The sequence below is a fragment of the Giraffa tippelskirchi genome, chromosome 1 (genome assembly GCF_054371585.1).
Source record: "Giraffa tippelskirchi isolate mGirTip1 chromosome 1, T2T-mGirTip1v1.2.pri, whole genome shotgun sequence".
Taxonomy (NCBI): domain Eukaryota; kingdom Metazoa; phylum Chordata; class Mammalia; order Artiodactyla; family Giraffidae; genus Giraffa; species Giraffa tippelskirchi.
In genome coordinates, this window is record NC_137275.1 from 130,575,532 (window position 1) to 130,599,732 (window position 24,201).

Sequence of the window (24,201 nt, forward strand, 5' to 3'; positions counted from 1 at the left end):
CAAACATAATTTGTAAAGTTCTGTCCTTCCTGTATAAAACTCTTCTTTTGATGCTACTTTTCCCCCCTCTGGCTTCAGCTTTTCTTTTTTCTCTTTTGTTTTTAATATTACTGAAGTCTGTTTGATTTACAGTGTCATGTGGCTTACACCCTTCTAGCACTGACAGTACGGAATGGAGGAAACGTGTTGGTCCCCTGCTACCCTTCTGGAGTGATCTACGACCTCCTGGAGTGCCTATATCAGTACATTGACTCGGCTGGCCTCTCCAGCATCCCTTTCTACTTCATTTCCCCAGTGGCTAACAGTTCACTGGAGTTTTCACAGATTTTTGCCGAGTGGTAGGTCTCTGTTTTTCCTGTGATCCCTACACTCAAGCAGTAAGAAAAGTAAAACCTTTTTAGTTTTAATTTAAAAAGAAATAGAAATAATCCTATTTTTTCTCACCTTACTGTGAAGCCTTCTTTTTTTTCTTTTTACCCCCTCTGTGATATGAAGATTGTATTAATGAAACCCAGAGCAGTTACTTTGCTAGGATTTAGGGGGATTGTTATTAAGAAGGGAAGGAGGATATGCAAAGATGTAACTTAGCCAGCAGTTTCCAAATGAACAACAAAACTATTATACACTTACCTTCTCACATGCTTCCCTCTGTCTGTTACAAAGTGAAGTTACATTCTAAAAGCTAAAAAAAAGTTTTAAACCCAAGCTCATGTTCTCTGAAATTTTTAATACCAAATCTGATGGGGAAAACTAGCTTATTTTTCCATTTCAATAGTATATTTGGTGACACTGTTTTGTTACAACAGGAAATTATTTGATCAAATCCTAGGATGGGTAAATTATTGAACAGTATGAAGTGGGTGAACCTTTTTAGGATTGTTTAGACGGGTGTTTGAATCTAACTCACCTGGCCACAAAAAGGCAGGGGTAGGAGGAAATACTGTAAATTACACACCGGACTTAACGGTACCTGAGGATGGGGTTGTGACACACAGGGTGTGCTTAATCCTGTCTCCTGGTGTGATGACCTGATGGACACAATAGTCTACAAAGCCTCTGATTTAAGAAGAATTTGTACATTATTCTGTGCAACGTTCACTAACTCTGGGAGATAGTGACGCACAGGGAAGTCTGACATGCTGAAAGCAACTGAACAGCGACTGTGCAGCATACATCATTTGTACAACTTATCCCAGTGTTATGCTTCCTATCCCCACTTTTAAGTATCATTTTTTTCTTCCCATTTTAGTTGTGCTCAAGGCCCTTTTTTTCTGTTTTTAAATTCAGACAGGCTTCTCCATCCCACGTGTGTATTATTCATGTTCGGTCATAGGACTTTTTGTTGTTATTTATATTATATTTGACTTAGTGACTAACAATAAAAAGTCACTTTTATTGGTGGCCATTGGATTTCTTTGATTAGAAGTCTCTTCTCCCCCATTATGGGAAGGTAATCTTGAAGAAGTGGTAGTCCACACAAGGATCACTGCTTATCAGCGTGTTCTGAACGTCTTCATCCAGACCCTCAGCTGAAAATACTGAACAATGCAAGCTCCTGGGCCAGCCCTGTGGGCTCCTGTGGATGGTGTCCTAACTGGGTGTCTGCCCTTCCAATCCACTCTTGTTGTTAGAATATCTGATGGGGTAGGACTTGGAACTAGTAAGAGTAGGTTGTTTATGACTTCCTGTTTTTTTATTATTTGTTTTTAATATGAGTGTAATATATGTTTACTAGAGAAAAAGAAAGTTACAGAGAACAGTAAAAATAATCTGAACCCATGATCCCACTACCAGAAATAATGGCACTATTAGATTCTGATGTATTTCATCTTTCTATATAGGGATCATGCTGAATATTTAATTGTGAATCCTGCTTTTAAATTTTTTAATCCGCATCGCAGGCAGATTTTTTCCCAGCTGAGCCACCAGGGAAGCCCAAGAATACTGGAGTGGGTGGCCTATCCCTTCCCTAGTGGATCCTGCTGACCCAGGGATCGAACCAGGGTCTCCTGCATTGCAGGCAGATTCTTTACCAGCTGAGCTACCAAGGATGCCCAACACTAGATTAGAGCATTAGAAAATCTTTGATACCATCATTTTTCCTTGACTGCATTATGACATCATCACTCATCATTTATACATAGTATAATTTACATGACTATTGTCTTATGGAGTGGGCAGGCTTTTCCCAGTTTTTTTCCTTTTAGTGATAAATTTTCAATTAATATCATTCTGTATATTTATGACTACATCTGCTTTGGGTAAGTTACTAAAAATAGTATTACTGGAACAAAAGATTTACATATTTTTTAATGTTCATTATACAAATCTAAATTGCTTTCCAGAAAAATTTTTATGTCTTCTGTAAATTATTCCTTATTTGCCTATTTACATATCAGAGGTGTTGTGCCTTTATTTATTTGAACCCTATGTATGTATTAAAGATCCTAATGCTTTGTTGTATTACAGACATTGTTTCCCATTTTGGTACTTTTTTCAGTTTTGTCTTTTGATTTTGTTTTTTTCAATAATAACTTGTTCCTTTTAGTAAATAATTTTAAATATAGAAAGGTTGCAGAGATAGTACAGAAACTTCTACTCAGGTTCCCCCCAGTGTTCATATCTTACATGGTTATGCATTCTGTATCAAAGCTAAGAAATTAACATAAGCACAGTATTATTAACTGAACTCCAGTCTTTATTCATATTACGCCAGTTATTCCACTAATGCTTGTTTCCTCTTCCGGGAACCAGTCCAGGGTACCACATGGATTCATTGGTTCATTCATCTTTAATGTTTATGTGTTTGGCTGCACCGGGTCTTTGTTACAGCATATGAACACTTAGTTAAAGCATGTGGGGTCTAGTTTGCTGACCAGGGATTGAACCTGGGCCTCCTGCATTGAGAGCGCTGAGTCTTAGCCACTGGACCACTGGACCACCGGAGGAGTCCGCCACGTTGCATTTCAGTTCAGCCACTCATTCAAGTCCAACTCTTTCCGACCCCATGGACTGCAACACGCCAGGCCTCCCTGTCCATCGCCAACTCCCAGAGCTTGCTCAAACTCATGCCCATCGAGTCGGTGATGCCATCCAACCATCTCATCCTCTGTTGTCCCCTTCTTCTCCTGCTTTCAGTCTTTCCCAGCATCGGGATCTTTTCCAATGAGTCAGTTTTTCACATCTGGTGACCAAAGTATTAGAGTTTCAGCTTCAGCATCAGTACTTCCAATGAATATTCAGGACTGATTTCCTTTAGGATGGACCAGTTTGATCTCCTTGCAGTCCCAAGGACTCTCAAGATTCTTCTCCAGCACCACAGTTCAAAAGAATCAATTCTTTGGTGCTCAGCTTTCTTTATGGTCCAACTCGCACATCCATACATGACTACTGGAAAAATCACAGCCTTGACTAGATGGACCTTTGTCGGCCAAGTAATGTCTCTGCTTTTTAATATTCTGTCTAGGTTGGTCATAACTTTCCTTTCAAGGAGCAAGCTTCTTTTAGTTTCCTGGCTGCAGTCACTATCTGCAGTGATTTTGGAGCCCAAGAAAATCAAGTCTGTCACTGTTTCCATTGTTTCCCGTCTGTTTGCCATGAAGTGATGGGACCAGATGCCATGATCTTAGTTTTCTGAATGTTGAGTTTTAAGCCAACTTTTTCACACTCCTCTTCCAGTTTTATCAAGAGGCTCTTTAGTTTTTGTTCCCTTTCTGCCATAAGGGTGGTGTCATCTGCATATCTGAGGTTATTGATATTTCTCCTGGCAGTCTTGATCCCAGCTTGTGCTTCATCCAGCCCAACGTTTCTCATGATGTACTCTGCATAGAAGTTAAATAAGCAGGGTGACAGTATACAGCCTTGACATATTCCTTTCCCGATTTGGAACCAGTCTGTTGTTCCATGTCCAGTGCTAACTGTTGCTTCTTGATCTGCATACACATTTCTCAAGAGGCAAGTAAGGTGGTTTGGTATTCCCATCTCTTTAAGAATTTTCCAGTTTGTTGTGATCCACACAGTCAAAAGCTTTAGCGTAGTCAGTGAAACAGACGTAGATGTTTTTCTGGAATTCTCTTTCTTTTTCGATGATCCAACGGATGTTGGCAATTTGATCTCTGGTTCCTCTGCCTTTTTTAAATCCAGTTTGAACATCTGGAAGTTCTCAATTTCATGTACTGTTGAATTCTGACTTGGAGAATTTTGAGCATTATTTTGCTAGCGTGTGAGATGAGTGCAATTATGCGGTAGTTTGAACATTCTTTGACATTGCATTTCTTTGGAATTGGAATGAAAACTGACCTTTTCCAATCCTGTGGCCACTGCTGAGTTTTCCAAATTTGCTGGCATATTGAGTGCAGCACTTCAAAGCATCATCTTTTAGGACTTGAAATAGCTCAGTCGGAATTCCAGCTTTGTTAATAGTGATGCTTTCTAAGGCCCACTTGACTTCACATTTCAGGATGTCTGGCTCTAGGTGAGTGATCACACCATCATGTTGTCTGGGTCATGAAGATCATTTTTGTATAGTTCTTCTGTGTATTCTTGCCACCTCTGCTTTATATCTTCTGCTTCTGTTAGGTCCATACCATTTTTGTCCTTTATTGCGCCCATCTCTGCATGAAATGCATTTATCTCTTTTATTTTTTTGACAGAAGTATTTTAGTTTTATACTTTTATGTATTGATGCTAATTGATATATTATCCTTTGCAGCACTCTACATTAAAGTTTTAAACCAAACTCTTATATCTATCCCCCTTACTGAGTTTGAAATAAAGACACTACTATTGTCTAGACAGTATTAATAAGTAACCCTTCAAAAAGTATCTTGTTTTCATATTTTACATCTTCTTCCACAAAGGATATAAAGTGATGTTTTTAAGGTAGAGTTCAACTAAAGGTAGGAAAAATTAGGTAATAGATTGTATAATGAAGTTCAGATGAAACCTAGACCCCCAGAGTCCTGAATTATTCCATCAAAAGTAATATCTGTTAGAATTGTTGAAATGCTTTAATTCTGCTTTAGTAGGATTCTTAGAAGCAGGTTCTAACAATCAATCACTGCATGTATTTTTTTTCCCAACTTTTAAAAATATCAGACCTATAGAACACCATATACCTTGATTAACTTTTTATCACATTTGGTTTTCCAGAAATCTCCATGTCTTAAATGTCATATCTGACTAGGGAAAAACAGACTACCTAAAACAGTCAGTGTCTCTGGATTAAGATAGTTCCTAGAGAGATTTATCACTCTCCAGTTTGAGTTACCAAATTCTGCTATTTATGAAATGGTGTATTTACAAAATAGAAATCTGTCTCAACAAAAAATTACTTTCTACTCAAAATTGATCACTTTGGAATTTCCTGGTGGTCCATTGGTTAGGACTTTGTGCATCCATTGCAGGAGGCATGGGTTCAATCCCTGGTCTGGGAATTAAGATCCTATAAGCCTTGCGGTACAGCCAAAAAACTGATAACAACTAAAGGAAATAACAGTATCTTGGATTGGATCCTGGAACAGAAAAAAAAAAAATCAGTGGAAAAACTGGTAACAGCTGAGTAAAATCTAGAGCTTAGCTAACTGTAATGTACTGATGTCAATGTCTTAGTTTAACAAAACATAGTGAGATGGTGAAAGGTATATGGGAACTCTGTACTATCTTTGCAAATTTTCTGTAAATGTAAAATTACTCCAAAATAAGAAACTTCTGTTTTAAGGGAAAAAATGTATTGAGGAATTTCAAAGGTTAAAAATATTGCTCACAAGAGACTTATGTCCTGATTACTTTATAAATGCCAGCTTTTTATTTACAGTGAGATTCGCTGGCAGAAAAATTTTTAACTTCAGCATGTATTTTCACTGTTTAACCACTAGGGGGCAGCAAATGCCTCTGCACTCTGCCTAATGTGCTGATCTGTTTTCTTTTTTAAAAGGCTTTGTCACAACAAACAGACTAAAGTGTATCTCCCAGAACCGCCTTTCCCTCATGCTGAGGTAAGAAAATGGAATCACTGGGTCAGAGTGAGTAAGAAATGTAGGTAAAGGTTATGTGGGTGGAAATAGCAGGTCATTAGAATTAAGAAATGTGGAGATAAACTGATACAACCTTCCGTTTGCCTTGTAAGGTGGCTGTGAATATGCTAACTCAAGATGTGTTACTTTCTCTTCTTATTAACACCTTACATTTCCAGTATGTTGCTCAGTTCAGTCTACTTCAGATTCATTGACTGGGTGAGGAATTTTATTCTAGTATCTACTACTGCCTTTTTTGCATAATAGATTTACTTATTGTCAAAGTCTTCCTACTAGTTGGTTATGTCTATCTTTAGTATAAGGGCTTCCCAGGTGGCGCTAGTGGTAAAGAACCCACCTGTAAATGCAGAAGACACAAGAGACATGGGTTCAGTCCCTGAGTCAGGAAGATCACCTGGAGAAGGAAATGGCAGCCCACTCCAGTATTCTTCCCTGAAGAATCCCATGGACAGAGGAGCCTGGTGGACAACAGTCCTTGGAGTTGCAAATAGACAGATACGACTGAGCAACTAAGTTATGTTTTTTAGTATAAGATACTAAACATAGCTTATGTCCTTGGTATAAATTTTTAATGATGAAAATGACAACATTTCAGTTTAAAAAACAGAAAAATTACCCCTTCTTCACAGAACCAGTAGTGTTTTTATATGGCTGTGTGTGCCCAGTTTTGTGTCTACTTTTGTTTTTCACCAAACAGTAAATGATGAACATTTCTCTGTGTGCCTCACTGTTGTTATTGCCTCATATTTCATAGCATATTATATGAACGTCCTGTAGTGTTCTTGGCTTCCCTGGTGGCTCAGGTGGTAAAGAATCTGCCTGCAGTGCAGGAGGCCCGAGTTCAATCCCTGGGTTGGGAAGATCCCCTGGAGAAGGGAATGGCAACCCACTCCAGTATTCTTGCCTAGGAAATCCCATGACAGAGGAGCCTGGCAGGCTACAGTCCATGGGGTCGCAAAAGGGTCAGACATGACTGAGCAGCTAACACTTGCACACATACAGAAAGCTAACCTTTGATATTAGAAGTCAGGAGAGTGGTCATCACAGAGACATCAGTGGGGACAGGCAGGACCTGGAAGCGGACAAGGGGCATTTCTGAGTAGCTGGTGATGCTGTTTTCTTGATATGCGAATGGGAACATGGATGTTTTCGGTTTGTAAAAATGCCATCCAGTTAGGTACGTCTGTGCAGGTACTCTTGCCTGGAAAATCCCGTGAACAGAGGAACCTGGTAGGCTACAGTCCATGGGGTCTCAAAGAGTCAGACATGACCAAGCGACTTCACTTTCACTTTTCACTTTCATGCATTGGAGAAGGAAATGGCAACCCACTCCAGTGTTCTTGCCTGGAGAATCCCAGGGACCAGGGGGCTGGTGGGCTGCCATCTGTGGGCTCGCACAGAGTCGGACACGACTGAAGCAACTTAGCAGCAGCAGCAGCAGCAGCAGTGCAGGTACTTATGTATAGGGATTTCGCTGACTGACTTATTATGCAATTAACTATTTGACTCGAGTAAATTGCAACAAATGTCCTACTAATTACTTTAAATCTTACTACTGTTTTCCTACTCCCAAGGATGGGTCTTTCATTAACTAGGACGTCAAGTGGAAGGTTTTGAGCAAGTTATTTGCAGTCCTCATACTGTCTTGTTTTTGTTTTTTAATTTTCTTGGCTGCACCACGTGGCACGTGGGATCTTGGTTCCCCAACCAGGGATTGAACCTGCACCCCTTCCTTGGAAGACAGAGTCTTAACTGGGCCTCCAGGGACATCCCATGCAGCCCTCATACTGGCAGTGCTAGGTCTTTGCTGCTGCACGGGCTAGCTGTGGAGAGCAGGCATTGCAGTGCTCCGGCTTCTTGTGGTGGCTTCTCTTATTGCAGAGCACAGGCTCTGTGGTTCAGGAGCTCCAGTAATTGCGGCTTCTCCGCTCTAGAGTGCAGGCTCAGTAGCTGTGGTGCACAGCTCAGTTGTTCCATGGCACGTGGGATCTTCCCGGATCAGGGATAGAACCCATGCCTCCTGCACTGACAGGCAGATTCTTTACCACTGAGCCACCAGGAAGGCCCCCCTCATACTGTCTTAACAGCAGCCAAGGTTTTTGCAAACTCTGTTATTACTATAGTGAATTGAGGGTAGAAATCTAATCATTAAGTCAGAAAAGTAAGTGTAGCAAAATGTGCTCCATAGTGGGCTTTACCACTGAAAGTGTACTTGCCTCTCCCCTAGTAACAGTTAGCCTTTCCTTAGAACTTGATCTCTAAGGGTATTACCATGTTCTTACCCACAAGTTTGTCACAAATGACCTTTGGTCCCACTCACAGTTAGGGATGGGAAAAGACCAAAGTTGCATAATCAGGGTTCCTAATACGTGCTTATTGATATTAGGATGTGATGGAATTGACAGTCAGTATCATGTGACCAATGCCCATGAGAAAATACACTTCTACCTTTAGTACTGATTTAAAAAAACTGCTTTACAAAATTCCTGCCTACAGCCTCACTGCCTGTGTAGTTTAGACCTTAAATCAGCACAGAGGTAATTCTGGATGGTCAAAAAGGTAGTAAGTCAGCTGGAAAAGTAGATATAATGGGGGGGGGGGGGAATTAGAGTGCCTAAAAAGTGACTTATGTGCGAAGACCTACTGGTCTTCTTAGATGCCCATTCATCTCCTTGACATGTGTGGGTACAAGAGAACTGGTCCTTTAGTCAGCCATTTATCTATTTAACTGGGGCATGTAATGATTTGGGCCACATAGGTTATAAAAAATGTCAGTTTTATTTGTATGTAACTAGGAAGGGAAGTAAGAATGCAGTGAGTGTTCCATCTTTATTATTCCTATCCCAGCCAAGCATGTGATCCCTGATTAAGACCTCCAGGGTGGTCTTGCTAATGAAAGCAGTCTCTCAGAATTAAAGGTTAAATCTTTCAGAGGGAAGAAAGTTGGGTTTCCATTTGGGAATGGCCCCATTCTCGCCTCATCCTCACTGTTGGGGTGGCGACAGGTGGGCTTGTTGCCTGGGCTCCCCTCTTATGCATTAGGAGTAACTACAGGATCAAGCAATGTCTCACGCCAATTCTTTATCCATCAGACAGCATCTCAGGACAGTGTTGTTGTTGTCATTTAGTCACTAAATCATGTCTGAGTCTTCGCGACTTCATGGACTGTAGCCCACCAGGCTCCTCTGTCCATGAGATTTTTCAGGCAAGAATACTGGAGTGGGTTGCCATTCCTTTCTCCAGGGGATCTTCCTGACCCAAGGATCAAACCCAGGTCTCCTGTATTGCAGGCGGATTCTTGACCACTAAGCCTCTCAAGGCAATACTAGTTGATATTTAGGGTCTCTGAACCGTGGGTGTTTATCATCTGACTTGTTGGTGCTAGAGTGAAGCAGTGGGGCTGGGGTAGCACGAAGAACTTCTGAGCAGTGTCACAAGATGCCATCTGTGGTGGTCACTGTAGATGGTGTTGTCGTGGGTCAGGCCTGATTGGCAGGAGAGTATTTCCAGGTGTTGTACTGAAAAGAGGACCTTTATGGTTCAGAACATTCACTTTTTGAGACAGGTTTGAAGCCATGCATGGCCTGCTCCTTACCACAGCTCTCTGTCAGGAGGACATCACACCTCCCACGCACATTTCTGAAAGCCTTGGTTCTTGTGTTTCAGTCCCCACGGTAACATAACACAGTTCTACCTTCTCAAGCGGTGGTCCTGTGCTGGTAAACAAGGTTACTTGTGTGAGGCATTAATTGTTGACAGAATTCAGTGATGCACAGAGTTTGGGAAAGTTACTTGTACTTCAAAGACTTCTGGGGGACTTCTGGGCCTGGGGCTCAGAGTGTCAGAAAGCTATAAAGGAAGGGTTAGACAGAATCCAGCCAGAACAGCCTGAATGAAAGTTTCCAATAAGTATGACAGTTGTAGAGCTTCCCTGGTGGCTCAGATGGTAGAGAATCTGCCTGCAATGCAGGAGACCCAGGTTGGATCCCTAGGTCAGGAAGGCCCCTTGGAGAAGGGAATGGCTACTCATTCCAGCATTCTTGCCTGGAGAATTCCATGGACAGAGGAACCTTGCGGGCCACAGTCCACAAGGATGCAGAGAGTCGGACACGACTGAATGACTAACACGCACACATAGACCAATGTTACCCAAAAGACCCATTGTTGGAGAAAGTCACGTTGTAGGTTAAAAACCTGTATCCTTATCTTGTATTTTTAATGTGCTCCACTCACTCTCCCGTGCTGCAGTCCTTCCTTCATGGGCAGGCTAACATCTCTTCCTGTGCTTTTGACATACGTGTTCTAGCTCATTCAGACCAACAAGCTGAAGCACTATCCCAGCATCCATGGAGACTTCAGCAACGACTTCAGGCAGCCGTGCGTGGTCTTCACTGGACACCCTTCCCTCCGGTTTGGGGATGTGGTCCATTTCATGGAGCTCTGGGGAAAGTCAAGTCTTAACACGGTCATCTTCACAGGTAAATCAACCAGCAAACAAAACCCTATGCTTCCCACTGGGACCATCCCTGAATACCTGTAGGATGTTACCTACCACATAGAGACCCCGGGAAGAATTTGACAGTAAGGTGTAAATATGATACTGTTGTTGTTGTGTCCAACTCTTTGTGACCTCGTGGCCTACAGCACACCAGGCTTCCCTGTCCTTCACCTTCTCCCAGATCTTGCTCAAACTCTTGTCTGTTGAGTCAGTGATGCCATCCAACTATCTCATCCTTTGTCACCCACTTCTCCTCCTGCCTTCAGTCTTTCCCAGCATCAGGGTCTTTTCCAATGAGTCAGCTCTTTGCATCAGGAAGCCAAAGTATTGGAGCTTCAGCTTCAGCATCAGTCCTTCCAGTGAATATTCAGGGTTGATTGCCTTTGGGATCGACTGGTTTGATCTCCTTGCTGTCCAAGGGACTCTCAAGAGTCTTCTCCAACACCACAGTTTAAAAGCAACAATCCTTTAGATCATTACTCTGTTGTAAATACCAAAGGATAAGTCACCCAGCAGGCAGAGGAGAAGAACAAAACAAAATGTCCCATTAGATAACTGTGCACTGGACAGGGCTTTCATAGCTGTTTTTGTAGATTTTGTCCCCGAGACAGATTTCTGGTCTAGAACTACTGTTAACAGGATTTTGTAAGCTCTTCAAACACTGCAGGAATTCCAGTGATCAGACTTGCTTCACCCTTTAGGAATTACTGACTGAGATGGATCTTTCTCCTTAGGTTATAGTTTGCTCTGGCTTGCAGTTTTTCTCGTGGAGATGAACCCCTCAGAATAAAGCTAATCCTTTAATGAAGGCACCTTAGGGGTTTTACTAAATCATTATCGTATCAATCAGGGTCTTCAGATAGTCTTGGGATTTGAAACTCTCACGGGCATTGAAGTAAAAAGCCTTGATATGCAGTCTAGTCAGAGTTCCTGTAACCTCAGCCAGGTTACTCACCTCTTTGTAAAGTGGGACTGTGGGTAGCTCCTCCTCGGGCAGCTCTGTGCTTTTACTAAAATGTTATAAGAAAGGCCTTCTCACAAGGCCTGCCCCAAATGCCTGTGGAGAAAGGACCAGTTGCCTTCTGGGAGTTTTCTAATGACTTTTAAGTCATGAGCGGTGGAGGAGTCTGGTTACACCCAAAGCTTCGGGGCCAGGGGCGCCTGGCCCCTTCCCCAGGCTTAGCCTGCAGTGAGGCCCAGCCAGAGACCACCAGGAACATCCCAGTAATCAAACAAACCTGGGTGCTGACTCATTGCAGTGAGTCGGGGAGACTGCCGGGGGCCGCAGGAGGCATCGCAGGACATGGTCAAAAGAACTTACAGGTTGGGCCTTGGGTTGGGTGATCTTGGAGGTGGGCGTGTTGCTCTGGCTTGGGTGTAACCAGGACCAGAAGTAGTTCTCTGGTTGGACATCTTGATTCTTGTCTGAAGGATTAGAAGAACAGAGGCAGGACAGGGTGGCGTTTGCTTGTTTTGAGGTTTGGACAGAGTTGTGGTCTTGTGTTGAGGCATGATTACAGAGGGCCTTGTTTCGGTCTTGATCCATTGTGGTCACCAAGCAGCCTTTTGTGACATCGGTATCGTGTGGGATGGTTTATGTGCAGCTGGAGGACGTGGCCTGGCCTCAAGTGATGGAAGCACTCAGAGGAGCAGCTGGTGGGGGGCAGCTGTTCTTCCTCCAGGCCCCCTTTTAGCCACAGGCAGAGGAAGTCAGGCTGTAAGATTCACACCACCCAGAGCCTCACCATTGACTGCCAGGTTCAGCTAAACAGGAAGTCATCCGGAGAACGCTTTCTGCAGTAGGACTGGGGGGGGGCTCCTGTTCTTTCTGAGGGATGTTGGCTCTGACGTGACAGTGGGCACAGTACGACAAGGCACAGAAGTGTCGCAAGACCAGAAACTTCCTTCAGCCAGCTGAAAAGAAAGCAAGGGCTACGTGACTGTCCATGACGTGCGTCACCCAACATTTGTCTGGGTCAGGAATTTATATTTAAACTGGTGTGCTGCACTTCCAGAGCACAAGCTGTGTCATTTACAGCGTCCACTAGGTTCTGGGCCACTTTTTGTGGTTGTGTGACTGCTGGGAATTGTATCCATACAGAGTATGGATACTCACACAGTATCCATCAGAGAGAGGCGATCATCCCCCAGGCAGGTCAGGTTCCTTTAGGGGTTTCTGGGTTCTTCCTGGGTAGACAGGATCCACTGGAGGAGTGAGCATTTAAAAACCTGGAAGCTCTGTGCATTCTCCAGAGTTTCCCAGGGTAAGGAGCAGTGCGTGGAAGCCGGGAGCCACATATGGGAAGTGGCATCCTCACGGGGCTGTGTCAGGAACCTACATGTCATTTTTCATGCCAGGACTAAGCCGGTGCTTTTGGCCCAAGGTGGGCAGCTTTCTCGATTAGAGTCAGCAGTCCTTGGCAGGCCGGCTCCAGTGGGGGCTCCACAGAGAACAGACCGGCCAGTGAGGCAAGGGCGGTTCCTGGGCGCTGGACTGGCACTATGAATGGGCCCCGCGGCCTCAGCACAGGCGTCTTGTTGACGTGGGGTCACGATCCTTCTGTTTCTTCTTCTTTGCATCCTGTCGAGTAGGAGGCATGGGATTTGTCTCTTGCCTGGGGGTGATCTTTGAGTTCTTGCTTTGAGTGGCCTGGGCTGGACTTCTCTACTGTGAAGTCGCCGCTTTTATATTAATCGGTATCTCTTGGGGGACACTTTGAGGCTGTCTATTCATCTGGTCTTCCCCAGAGATTTATCTAATTTTTCCAGCATCTATTGATGATTCTGGTCTGAATAAATTATTCCTGTGATGGCTGCCAATGCATGACTTTTTTTTATTTTTTTCAATTTCATGGTGTGTGTTGGCATCTTGTTGCAAAGAAGAGCTTTCCTTTCTCCCTCATTTACTTATGTATCCCTTCATTGTCTCATCTCTCTCCATCAGTGTTGAAAACCTTGAGCTCACACTCCTGCCTGCAGTTCCATGTCCGTCCTGCAGCGCTCAGTCCGTCCTCTCCCTCTCTCTACCCACAAATCACTCCTCTCTCCCACCGTGAGGACTCTGCCTCCTGTAACCTGCAGTGCCTTTCCTGTCTTGCTGTCCATCCGCTGGGCCTTGACCATGCCAGCCACTTCCTCATGTGGCCGCCCCTCTGTTGCTTTCATTTTTAATGTTATTTTCTTGGCTGCACCAGGTCTTAGTTGCGACCTGTGGGATCTAGTTCCCTGACCGGGGGTCGAACCCAGACACCCTGCATTGGGAGCACGGAATCGTAGCCATCGAACTGCCAAGGAAGTCCCTGGCACCTTCATTTTAAATTTCCTTTCTTGTGTTCCCCTTAGAACCCGACTTCTCATACCTGGAAGCACTGGCTCCCTACCAGCCCTTGGCCATGAAATGCATCTACTGCCCCATTGATACGCGACTGAATTTCATCCAGGTGTCAAAGCTGCTCAAAGAAGTGCAGGTACAGGGGGGCGGGGGCCACTGTGCCAGTTGCTCCTGTGGTCCTGGTGCCTCTGTGCACTTTGTTCTGCGGTACGAGGGCTCGATGTCCTCACCCAGGGCCTCCAGGGTGCTTGCCCCAGTACCCCCCAAATTCCAAACTAGTGGGCTTTACACCCTGAAAGAGGTTTCTCCTCTAAAAAAAAAAATCAAAAGTGGAAGGAAAAGTAAGCATAAGCAGTGTATTATTTTTGATGAGGACCGCTTGTGTCCAGTTGGCAGTTGGGTGGTATTTGGCCAAATACTGGCTTCCTAATTATTTTTCTCCCAAGATAATAAAAGAAAACATTTATAAAAACAAAAACCAAAAAATTCTGACTTGGTGTGTCCTACACAACTGAGGACATGGCCTGACCATCGCCCATTGCCTGTGGACCTACAGGTCCAGACCGGAAACCCAAACACGCACAGAAAGTTACGGTTCTTCCTCCCCAGCTAATCAGGGCGCCAGTCAGTGCTGGTAAGGGACAGAAAGACTGCCCTCAATCTTGGAGACCCTTTGAGAGTAGACCCATGGATGTCACTTTCAAAGTGACTTAAATAGAGTGAGAAAATAAATGCGAGATGAGACAGTAAATCCCTTGCTCATCACCATGGCTTTCCTTGAAGTTTTTATTCTTCTCCCCCCACACTTCGGTCCCTGGTGACTTGGGTTTGAGAGGATGAGAGTTCGGGACGGCCCTGTGGTGAGCCTGGGTGGCGCGTAGGGAGGGTGAGGTCAGGACTGGGCCTGCTGCCGCCTCATGGCCTCCTCCCGTTTCTCCCTTCTCCCCCCAACCCCGCCCTCTCGTTCCTCAGCCCCTCCACGTGGTCTGTCCTGAGCAGTACACCCAGCCACCCCCGGCGCAGTCCCACCGCATGGACCTCATGGTGGACTGCCAGCCGCCCGCCATGTCGTATCGGCGCGCCGAGGTCCTCGCCCTGCCCTTCAAGCGTCGGTATGAGAAGATCGAAATCATGCCGGAGGTGAGCGTTGGGCTTCCTGGGGTTATCCTGGGTTTCCACTTAAGCCTCTGGAACACCGTCCTGGGGTGGCTTTCTTTGGGGTTTGTGTCACACACGAATGAACCAAGGTACATAGACCCTTAGCAAATAACCGGGAAGAGAGCTGAGCTTTTCAGAGCTGCCTCTTTGGCTGTACTAGGGTCTTAGTTGTGGCCTGTGAACTCTGGGTTGCAGCCTGTGGGATCTAGTTCCCTGATCAGGGATCCAACCTGGGCTCTCTGCACTGGGAGTGTGAAGTTTTAGCTGCCAGGCCACCAGGGAAGTCCCCCTCCTCCTGTTTCCAGTAATGAAGTAACAGCTGTCAACACCAGGCCTGCTGGAGTGCTGCTTATATTAAACTTCATGTGTCAACCCGGGAGGTCAGAGCCTGGAGAACAAATATGCTGTTGTCAGCTCTGTCGTTAACCACCTTAGGGTTGTGGGCTTTCTTGTCCTTTCTGGACTTCATTTACTAGTGAGGGTCAAGTCTCACTGAATTCAACAATAGATGGAGGACCTGAAAGTAACCAAAAAGTAAGGAAAGTTTACATTCCTTGCATGATCATTATTTTGCACACATTTTAGTAGAACTTAAAGATTTTATTCTATTGAAGAATTTGTCCTTTAACCCCAGTGAGTGTAGAGCCCCCGACTGATGTGGGCTGTGGTGGTGCTGGGGCGCGTAGCCCAGGCCTTCCCGTGGGGATCGCAGTGGGGTGCTCGGTGTGACTGTCACCAGCAGTGGCAGCCTTGAGAACTTGTTGAAAATGCAGGTTTCTCCAGCCCCACCTAGTCCTGCTGAGGCAGAGACTCCAGGTGAGGCCCAGCATCTGGGTTTCTGCCAGCCCTTCACGTGGGTCTGATGCCCACTAAAATTGGAGAAGCACTGGTGTCAGAGACCGAGTGTCAGTTTTCAATATGAAAGGCAAAAGGAAGGTAGAACGTTAAGTCTCAGGAGCCCAGGTGGGATCCCTGCTCCTTGCCTGAGAACCAGCACTCTGGACGGTCTCCTTTTGTTTTTAAGGCCCCTCAGCCTTCTCCAGCTTTGATTTGTATATACGACCCTGTGCTTGTTCGTTCTAGAAAACTTGGGAAATAAGGAGGAAAAGGATACAGACCAAAAAAAAAGCCAATCCTAGTTTGAATACCAAACATAATTACTATTCCAATTTTTGTGTATTTGCCTTGTCTGTTCACTGTGGTGTGGATGTGTTTGAATCATGTATCATATAATACCTTTGTCATGTAAAGGTAAGTATATTGTGTCATTCAAGATACTTCAAAAGCATCTTAGGCTATATAATGGTCTATCATGAATGTGTCATCATTTCGCTGTTCCTTTATTGGTGAACATTTATTATTTCTGCATTTTCAAATTGCAAATAATACTTTTAGAAACATGCTTTCACATAAATCTTTGTGTGTGGGATGTAGAGAGAGAACTAGAAGTATCATTTGGTTTTGCCTGGGAAATGCACGTGAGAGGAAGGAGTTAAAATCTGTCACGGTTCTTTCGGTTTTGCTACAACTAGTGGATGCTCATTTCTTCTCCAGATCAGCTCCCTTGTAGACCCTCCTTCTCTCTCCCTGTATGTGCAAAGCACTGTTGTCAGCCCTCAGGGGCCTCCGTTAAGAGAAAACCTCTGTTTCTGGGGTGGCCTGTGAACGCATCCTCCTTCCCAGAAGTGTCCTCACTGAGTCGTCTGTGGGCTCCAGATAGATTTCCCTGTGGCTGAGCTGCCACTTCAGAGTCTCCTTGGAGATGAATTTATTCCTGGGGCCGCCCAGGGAGAGTCTGCCGCCTGCTCGGTTCCCACACCACCATCTGTGAACCTCCCCAGCCAGGTCTTTGGCTTTCTGCCCGGCAGCCTGACCTTTGTCAGTGCCGCGTCAGAAGGAAAACAGTATTTGTGGATGGGGATGGCCGGGAGCCTAGAGCACACGTATCTCTCAGTGGGAACATTTCACACTGTTCTATATTTTTCTCTTTTTTTTTAATTTTGTTTATTTTTGGCTGTGCTGGGTCTTGCCACAGGGGCTTTTCTCTGGTTGTGGTGAGTGGGGGCTACTCTCTAGTTGCAGCGTGCCGGTTTCTCATTGCAGTGGCTTCTCTTGTTGGGGAGCATGGCCTCTAGGGCACATGGGCCTATGGGCTCTTGGGCATAGGTTCCATAGTTGTGGGGCTCAGGCTTAACTGCTCTGTGGCATATGGGATCTTCCCAGATCAGGGATTGAACCCGTGTGTCCTGCATTGGCAGGTGGAATCTTTACCACTGAGCCGCCAGGGAAGCCCCCCTCCTCCATTTTTTTTTAAGTTGAAGTATAGTTGACCTGCCTTCCTCTGTGTTAGTTTCTGGTACATAATAACATAGTGATTCAGTATATCTCTACATTACAAAATGATCACCACACTAAGTCTTTACCATAATATTATAATATTATTGACTGCATTTCCTATAATGTACATTTCATCCCCTCGAATCAGTCTCTGTCACCTATTTGAGAAATTGGTCATTGCCTCCCTTCTGGCAACGACCTGTTTGCTCTCCATAACTGAGTTTGTTTTTTTATGTTTGTTCATTTGTTTTGCTTTTTAGATTTCACTTATCATAATACCCTCTAGGTCTATCCATGTTGTCACAGCAAAATTTCATTGTTTCTTTATGACTAATATCCTGTGTTTGTGTGTGTGTGTATCATGTCATCTTCATTCATCTATCAGAAGACATTGAGGTGGCTTCCCTATCTTAGCTATTGTACATAAGGCTACCCTGAACATAGGGGTGCATATATCCTTTCAAATTAGTGTTTGGTTTTCTTTGAGTAAATGCCCAGGAGTGGAATTGCTGGGTCATATGGTAGTTCCATTTTTAACTTTTGGAGGAGCCTCCATACTGTTTTCCATAGCACCTCCACTAGTTTACCATCCCACCCGCAGTGCACAAGGGTTCCCCTTTCTTACAGTCCCACCACCAGTTATTTGTTGTCTTTTTGACAACCACCATTCTGACAGGTATGAGGTGATACCTCATTGTGGTGTTGATATCCACTTGCCTGATGATTAGTAACATTGGCCATCTGTATGTCTTATTTGGAAAAATGCCTATTCAGGTCTTCTGCCCATTTTCAGAGGGGGTATATTGAGTTGTATGAGTTCTCTGTGAATTCCAGATTATCTGGTGCATCATTTGTAAATACCTTCTCCTTTTCCCTAGGCAGCCTTCTTGTTTTATTGACAGTATCCTTCACTGTGCAAAAGCTTTTTTGTTTGATGCAGTCTCATTTATCTTTGCTCTTGAATCCCATACTTGAGGAGATATATCCAGAAATAAAATTGATAAAAGACCAGTGTCAAAGATGCCTATGTTTGGTTCCAGGAGTTTTATGGTTTCGGGTCTTATATTTAAGTCTTTAATCCATTTTGAGTTTGTTTTACATGATACAAGACTTTGCTTGTAGCTGTCCAGTCTTCCCAGTAACATTTATTGAAGAGGCTGCCTTCCCCATTGTATATTCTGGATTTCTTTGTCATAAATGACCATATAAGCATGTGTTAATAGATTCTGAATCATTGTATTTACATTTTCATTTGTCTCCAGGTATTTTTTCATTTCTTCTTTGATCTCCCAGTGACTCACTGATTGTTGAGTAGCACATTGCTTAGCCTCCATGTACTTGTGTAAGTTTTTTTCATGTAGCTGATTTCTAGTTTCATAGCATTATGGTTGGAAAAGATGCTTGATATGATTTCAGTCTTAAAAATCTACTGAGACTTGTATTGTGGCCTCACATATGATCTCTCCTGGAGAATGTTCCATGTACACTTGAGTAGAAGGTATTCAGTTCAGTTCAGTTCAGTCGCTCAGTCGTGTCCGACTCTTTGCGACCCCATGAATCATAGCACGCCAGGCCTCCCTGTCCATCACCAACTCCTGGAGTCTACCCAAACCCATGCCCATCGAGTCGGTGATGCCATCCAACCATCTCATCCTCTGTCGTCCCCTTCTCCTCCTGCCCCCAATCCTACCCAGCATCAGGGTCTTTTCCAATGAGTCAACCCTTCACATGAGGTGGCCAAAGTATTGGAGTTTCAGCTTCAACATCAGTCCTTCCAATGAATACCCAGGATTGATCTCCTTTAGGATGGATTGATTGGATCTCCTTGCAGTCCAAGGGACTCTCAAGAGTCTTCTCCAACAGCACAGTTCAAAAGCATCAATTCTTCAGCGCTCAGCTTTCTTCACCGTCCAACTCTCACATCCATACATGACCACTGGAAAAACCATAGCCTTGACTAGACGGACTTTTGTTGGCAAAGTAATGTCTCTGCTTTTAAATATGCTATCTAGGTTGGCCATAACCTTCCTTCCAAGGAATAAGCGTCTTTTAATTTCATGGCTGCAATCACCATCAGCAGTGATTTTGGAGCCCAAAAAAATAAAGTCTGACACTGTTTCCACTGTTTCCCCATCTATTTCCCATGAAGTGATGGGACCAGATGCCATGATCTTAGTTTTCTGAACGTTGAGCTTTAAGCCAACTTTTTCACTCTCCTCTTTCACTTTCATCAAGAGGCTCTTTAGTTCTTCTTCACTTTCTGCCATAAGGGTGGTGTATATTCTGCTATTTTTGGATAGAATGTTCTCTATGTCTAGTAAGTCCATTTGGGCTAATGTATCATTTGAGGCCAGTGTTTCCTTATTGACTTTCTGTTTAGGTGATCTATTCACTGATGCAAGTGGGGTGTTAAAGGCTCCTGCCATCATTGTACGACTTTCGGTTTCTCACCATCTATCCCTGAGCTGTGCACGGTGGCCCAGTGTGGCCTCCTAAACCCGTAACCCTGGGCAGCACGGCTGTGGTACCCTCTTGCCCCCAGTTTATTAGGGAACCTGACTGAAACCCCCCTCTTTGCTCCCAGCTTGCAGACTCGCTGGTGCCCATGGAGATTAAGCCTGGCATTTCCTTGGCAACCGTCTCGGCTGTGCTGCACACTAAAGATAACAAGCATGTTCTTCAGGTATCGTGGAGAGGCTGGGCTGGGCTCCAAGAGGAACCTCCAGGGCCTGTGGGGACTGGAACCCTTCCTCCTGAGAAGGTGCCGGCACTCCAGCCAGCCCCCAGGACAGTGCTTCCCATACCAGCAGACAGTAGCGGTCAGACTTCCTGAGGGGTCAGATCTGAAGGAAAGGGCGCTACTTATTTCTCTGGCCGCGTGCCTCGGAGAGAGAAAAGGGAGGACAAACGATTATTCATAGGGACGGGGCCACCCACCATTCTAGTACCATCACAGCTCCAGGAGCATCAGCTCCCCTAGCGGGTGCTCAGTAGACAAACTCGCATCCGGTGCCCGCCCTGAGCCTGCAGGCATGAGGTGGGAGAGGAGGTAGACCCAACAGCAGACGCAGCCGGGGGCCCCGAAGCAGTCAGGCCAAGGGCTGGGAACCCGGGGAGCCCCTGTAGGTGGCAGGCATCTCCTCCCAGCCTCACGCCTCACTTCAGGGCACATTTGCCACCTTGGAGGGCAGCTGTTTCAGCCCCTGTCTTCACCCTCCTGAGGACCCCCATCAGAGCTGGGCTCTGTTACTCTCGTTCCCCAGGTTTTTGTGCCCGTAGCAGCCACTTAAATTGCTGGACCTTACCAGCCATTGTCTTATTTAGGCCTCACAAAGTTCTCTTCTCTATCACCATTGTAGAGGCAGTTCCTCAGCCCTTCATTTTCTTGAGGGAAGGACTGTAACCCGTCAGTCTGGCCCCACAGCCTGTGTCCTCAGCCCTGGTACTGCTGCTCCAGGTCCAGCTGCCAACGTGGGTTACTAAGAATTTACTCAGAGAGGAGGCTGGGGGGCTACAGCCCATGGGGTCACAAAGAGTGGGACACAACTGAATTGAGTCGACTGAAAATTAAAAATGGATCTTGCTAAAAGGAAGGTATCTTGGCCAGCTAAGATAATGATTCTGTGGATAGTGGGCTTTAGCTTGTGTGTACTGTGTGGAGATCCAGCTGGAGACAGAGACCCTGAACACAGAGCACAGACAGCAGCGCCGGGCCAGGCCCTGGGCCCTCCCAGGAAGAGGGTCCCCCGGGTGGCTTGCACTGACCTGGGGCCCCCGGGTGATTTCTTGACGAGACCCCCGTTTTCCTCCTGCCCAGCCTCCGCCCAGGCCCACCCAGCCCACAGGCGGCAAGAAGCGAAAGCGGGCGAGTGATGACATTCCAGATTGCAAGGTTCTGAAGCCTCTGCTGAGTGGCTCCATCCCTGTGGACCAGTTCGTGCAGACGCTGGAGAAGGTGAGCGCTGTGGGCTTGCGCGTGCTGTGCGTGCGCCGTCTGACCGCACTGGCGTCCCTTCCCCACCGCCAGGCTGCCACAAGACTGCCCCCCACACCCACTTCTTGTGGGAACCAGACCGAGGAGGGGCTTTTCTTCAGAAACATAGCTGTGACATATGGGGCAGGGGGCCGGCCAGGAAAGAAGGGTCTGCCCCCGATAGGGCCCACTTTTGTATGAGAAGACCCTTTGCATGGCCAGCTCCGAGGAGATGCCAGTCTTGGGGCCCTTGGGGTGTGTGTGGTGTGGGCAGAGGGGTCAGTGTGGCCTGATCCCCTGAAGCTCGGGAAGCAGGGCCAGTGATCCCAGATGGGGTAGTGGGAGAGAGAAGCAGGTGGTCATGGTGGAGGATGGTGGTCCCTCCCCTCAGCTCAGCACCATTCCCACTCTTCGTTCCTGGTGGCTGTTGGAATATATTTCGTGACTACAAGTAAGAGGAAAAAGAATTTATTAACCTGAAAGTGTTTTGTAATTCTGGCTTCAGTCAAAGGGCTTCAGAGACCATTGTTTTAGCATCAGAATTAGAGAGTCCTTGACAGAAAAGAGGAGCAATTGGCTAAAGATCGTATTTTTCATGCTGCTTCTTGCAGGAAGAACCACAGTTAACACTAGAAACCATTCCAGGAAAAGAGATTTTCTTCTAAGTTAGTTACTGCTTTTTGTTTAAACTAACTCAGTAGCTGAGTGCTTTCCAATCTTAAAGGCTTTCTCTTTGTTGGGAATTTTCTCCACTCGTCATTTAAGTTTCCTCAAATGGAGGGCTTTCCCCGAGTTGTTGGGCTCCCTGACTGCTAGTGATGTGGGGACACCCCCTGGGGACCCCGTGTGCTATGCACACACCAATGTTCCTCCTGACCATTCAGCGCCCCCAGCTGTACTGATGGGACTCACGCTTCACTTGTTTCTTGAAAACTTGAAACGCCTTGCTTTCCCAGAAAGATCTTATTTACTACTTCTGTCTGGCTCTCCCAGGAGTTGATCTCTAGGACCTGACCTGACTACTCTCCCACTCCAGTTTCTGCCCCCATCTACTCCTGCAGGAGGAATATCCCTTTCTGCGCCAAAGATGGAGAACCTCCCTAGGTCATGATTATTACCTATCTTGTGTCCTTCTCAGACAAATCATTCTTCATTCTTCTTTCTACTTCTTCTCTTCTTTCTCAACTTTACATCTAATGTGTAAGGAAATTCTGAGTTAGCTAGCATAGGAGGGGGCCCTGGAGAAGTATTTGATACACTGCTTCATCTTCTCCTTTGGGAGGGACTTGCCAGATCACAAGGTCACTGGTACCTGTGATGAGGAAGGCATCTTCCTGGGACAGGGTGGAGCATTTTTACAGGGACCCCAGTGTGGCCTGAAGGCTGGGATGGAACATCTAGCCTCCTGAACCCAGGTGCCTGGATGTGCTCCTCAGATGATGCACAAAAGCTTAAGCAGGTGGTAGGAATTCTGTTGTGTTTTGTATGAGATTTTGCATGGTTGGGGGCTTCACCTGGAATTCTATTGCTATAGTAGGTCCTGCGACTGCTCTGAAGAACTGTATTGAGGAGAGTCCAAAATGCCAGTTTCTAGAATGTTCAGTGTAGCCAAGCCTGGAAAGGAAAGTGAAAGTGTTAGTTGCTCAGTAGTCTTTGACTCTTTGCAATCCCATGAACTGGAGTCTGCCAGGCTCCTCTGTCCGTGGGATTCTCCCTTCTCCAGGGGATCTTCCCAACCCAGGGATCAAACCCAGGTCTCCTTACTGCAGGCCAATTCCTTACTTACCATGTGAGCCACCAGGGAAGGCAGCATCTCAGACGCTGAAATGCCCTCCTGCCCCTTTTCTCTTGGTGCAGCATGGCTTCAGCGACATTAAGGTGGAAGACACAGCCAAGGGCCATATCGTCCTGCTGCAGGAAGCTGAGACCCTCATCCAGATTGAGGAAGACTCGACCCATATCATCTGTGATGACGACGAGGTGCTCCGGGTCCGACTGCGGGACCTGGTCCTCAAGTTCCTTCAGAAGTTCTGAGGGGAAGGCCCACGCCACCTCCACGGCCCTGGACCCCTGCGTCCTTCACTGCAGCTGCCAGCCCCCAGCAGAGGAAGGGAAGACTTGAAGCCTGGTGGGTCTCGGTGGTGGTGGTCTCTGGCTCGAAGAATAAAGAAACAGCTTTTGAGATACCTTCTCAGGAGTTACAGCCAGAACCTCCCAGTCTGGCTTCTCAGCACTGTTTCAGGAGAGAGCTCTCCCTTTAAACTTTAGGCATGTGTTCTTCCCAGGCCTGGGTAGCCAGGCAGGTAAGGCAGCAGGCTGAGGAGGAATGAGAGTAACAGCAGCTTTGCACCAGGTCAGTGGTGGGAGGAACATGAAAGATGATGACTTGTGGCCCATTTGTCACAGTTTCACAGGCCTCAAGCAGAGCGACTAGTCTTTGATTTTGTTTTATTGTCTACAGTGCTGTACCTAGTAAGAAAGATGATGCCAAGAAATTAGCCAAGGTTCATTTTGCTTTTATAATGTGAGCTCATTTTGTTAATAAAATTTATTTTTTATAGAAGTAGCTGTGTTCTGTTGAACCTAAAATTTATGCATTTATTTAGCATCTATGAAAAGATATGAAAATATACAGAACTGAACTTGGCAAATTTTAGTTTGGTGTGTGCATTAATATATTTCTTCAGTTGTACAAAATGGTGCTTAACTTGATCTGAGCTGTATCTGTATGGAAAACAACAGCACAGGCCGCTAACACTGACCTTGGCCTTCTGGGGGAGGGCCTGAACTAGGCTCCACTTGCCTGTCTTCACTGCCTTTCCCACAGATTCTCCGCATTCCACTATGCATTAAACTCAGACGCCTGCAT

General features: G+C 45.6%; 1 protein-coding gene across 3 annotated transcripts in view; it reads left to right on the forward strand.

Moving 5' to 3' along the window:
- INTS9 (integrator complex subunit 9) overlaps positions 1 to 23,983 on the forward strand; it is a 116,992-nt gene extending 93,009 nt beyond the window's left edge. For 2 of the 3 annotated variants that reach the window (XM_081496169.1, XM_081496178.1), the window contains 8 exons: positions 158 to 338; positions 5,936 to 5,996; positions 10,342 to 10,513; positions 13,876 to 14,000; positions 14,837 to 15,004; positions 19,944 to 20,042; positions 21,177 to 21,314; positions 23,190 to 23,983. In XM_081496169.1, the coding sequence (XP_081352295.1) occupies positions 158 to 338; positions 5,936 to 5,996; positions 10,342 to 10,513; positions 13,876 to 14,000; positions 14,837 to 15,004; positions 19,944 to 20,042; positions 21,177 to 21,314; positions 23,190 to 23,366 (1,121 nt within the window). In that variant the 3' untranslated portion in view covers positions 23,367 to 23,983. The remainder of the gene's footprint in view (positions 1 to 157; positions 339 to 5,935; positions 5,997 to 10,341; positions 10,514 to 13,875; positions 14,001 to 14,836; positions 15,005 to 19,943; positions 20,043 to 21,176; positions 21,315 to 23,189) is intronic. The other variant, XM_081496189.1, reaches the window with a different exon arrangement.
- Positions 23,984 to 24,201: the final 218 nt, after the last annotated feature.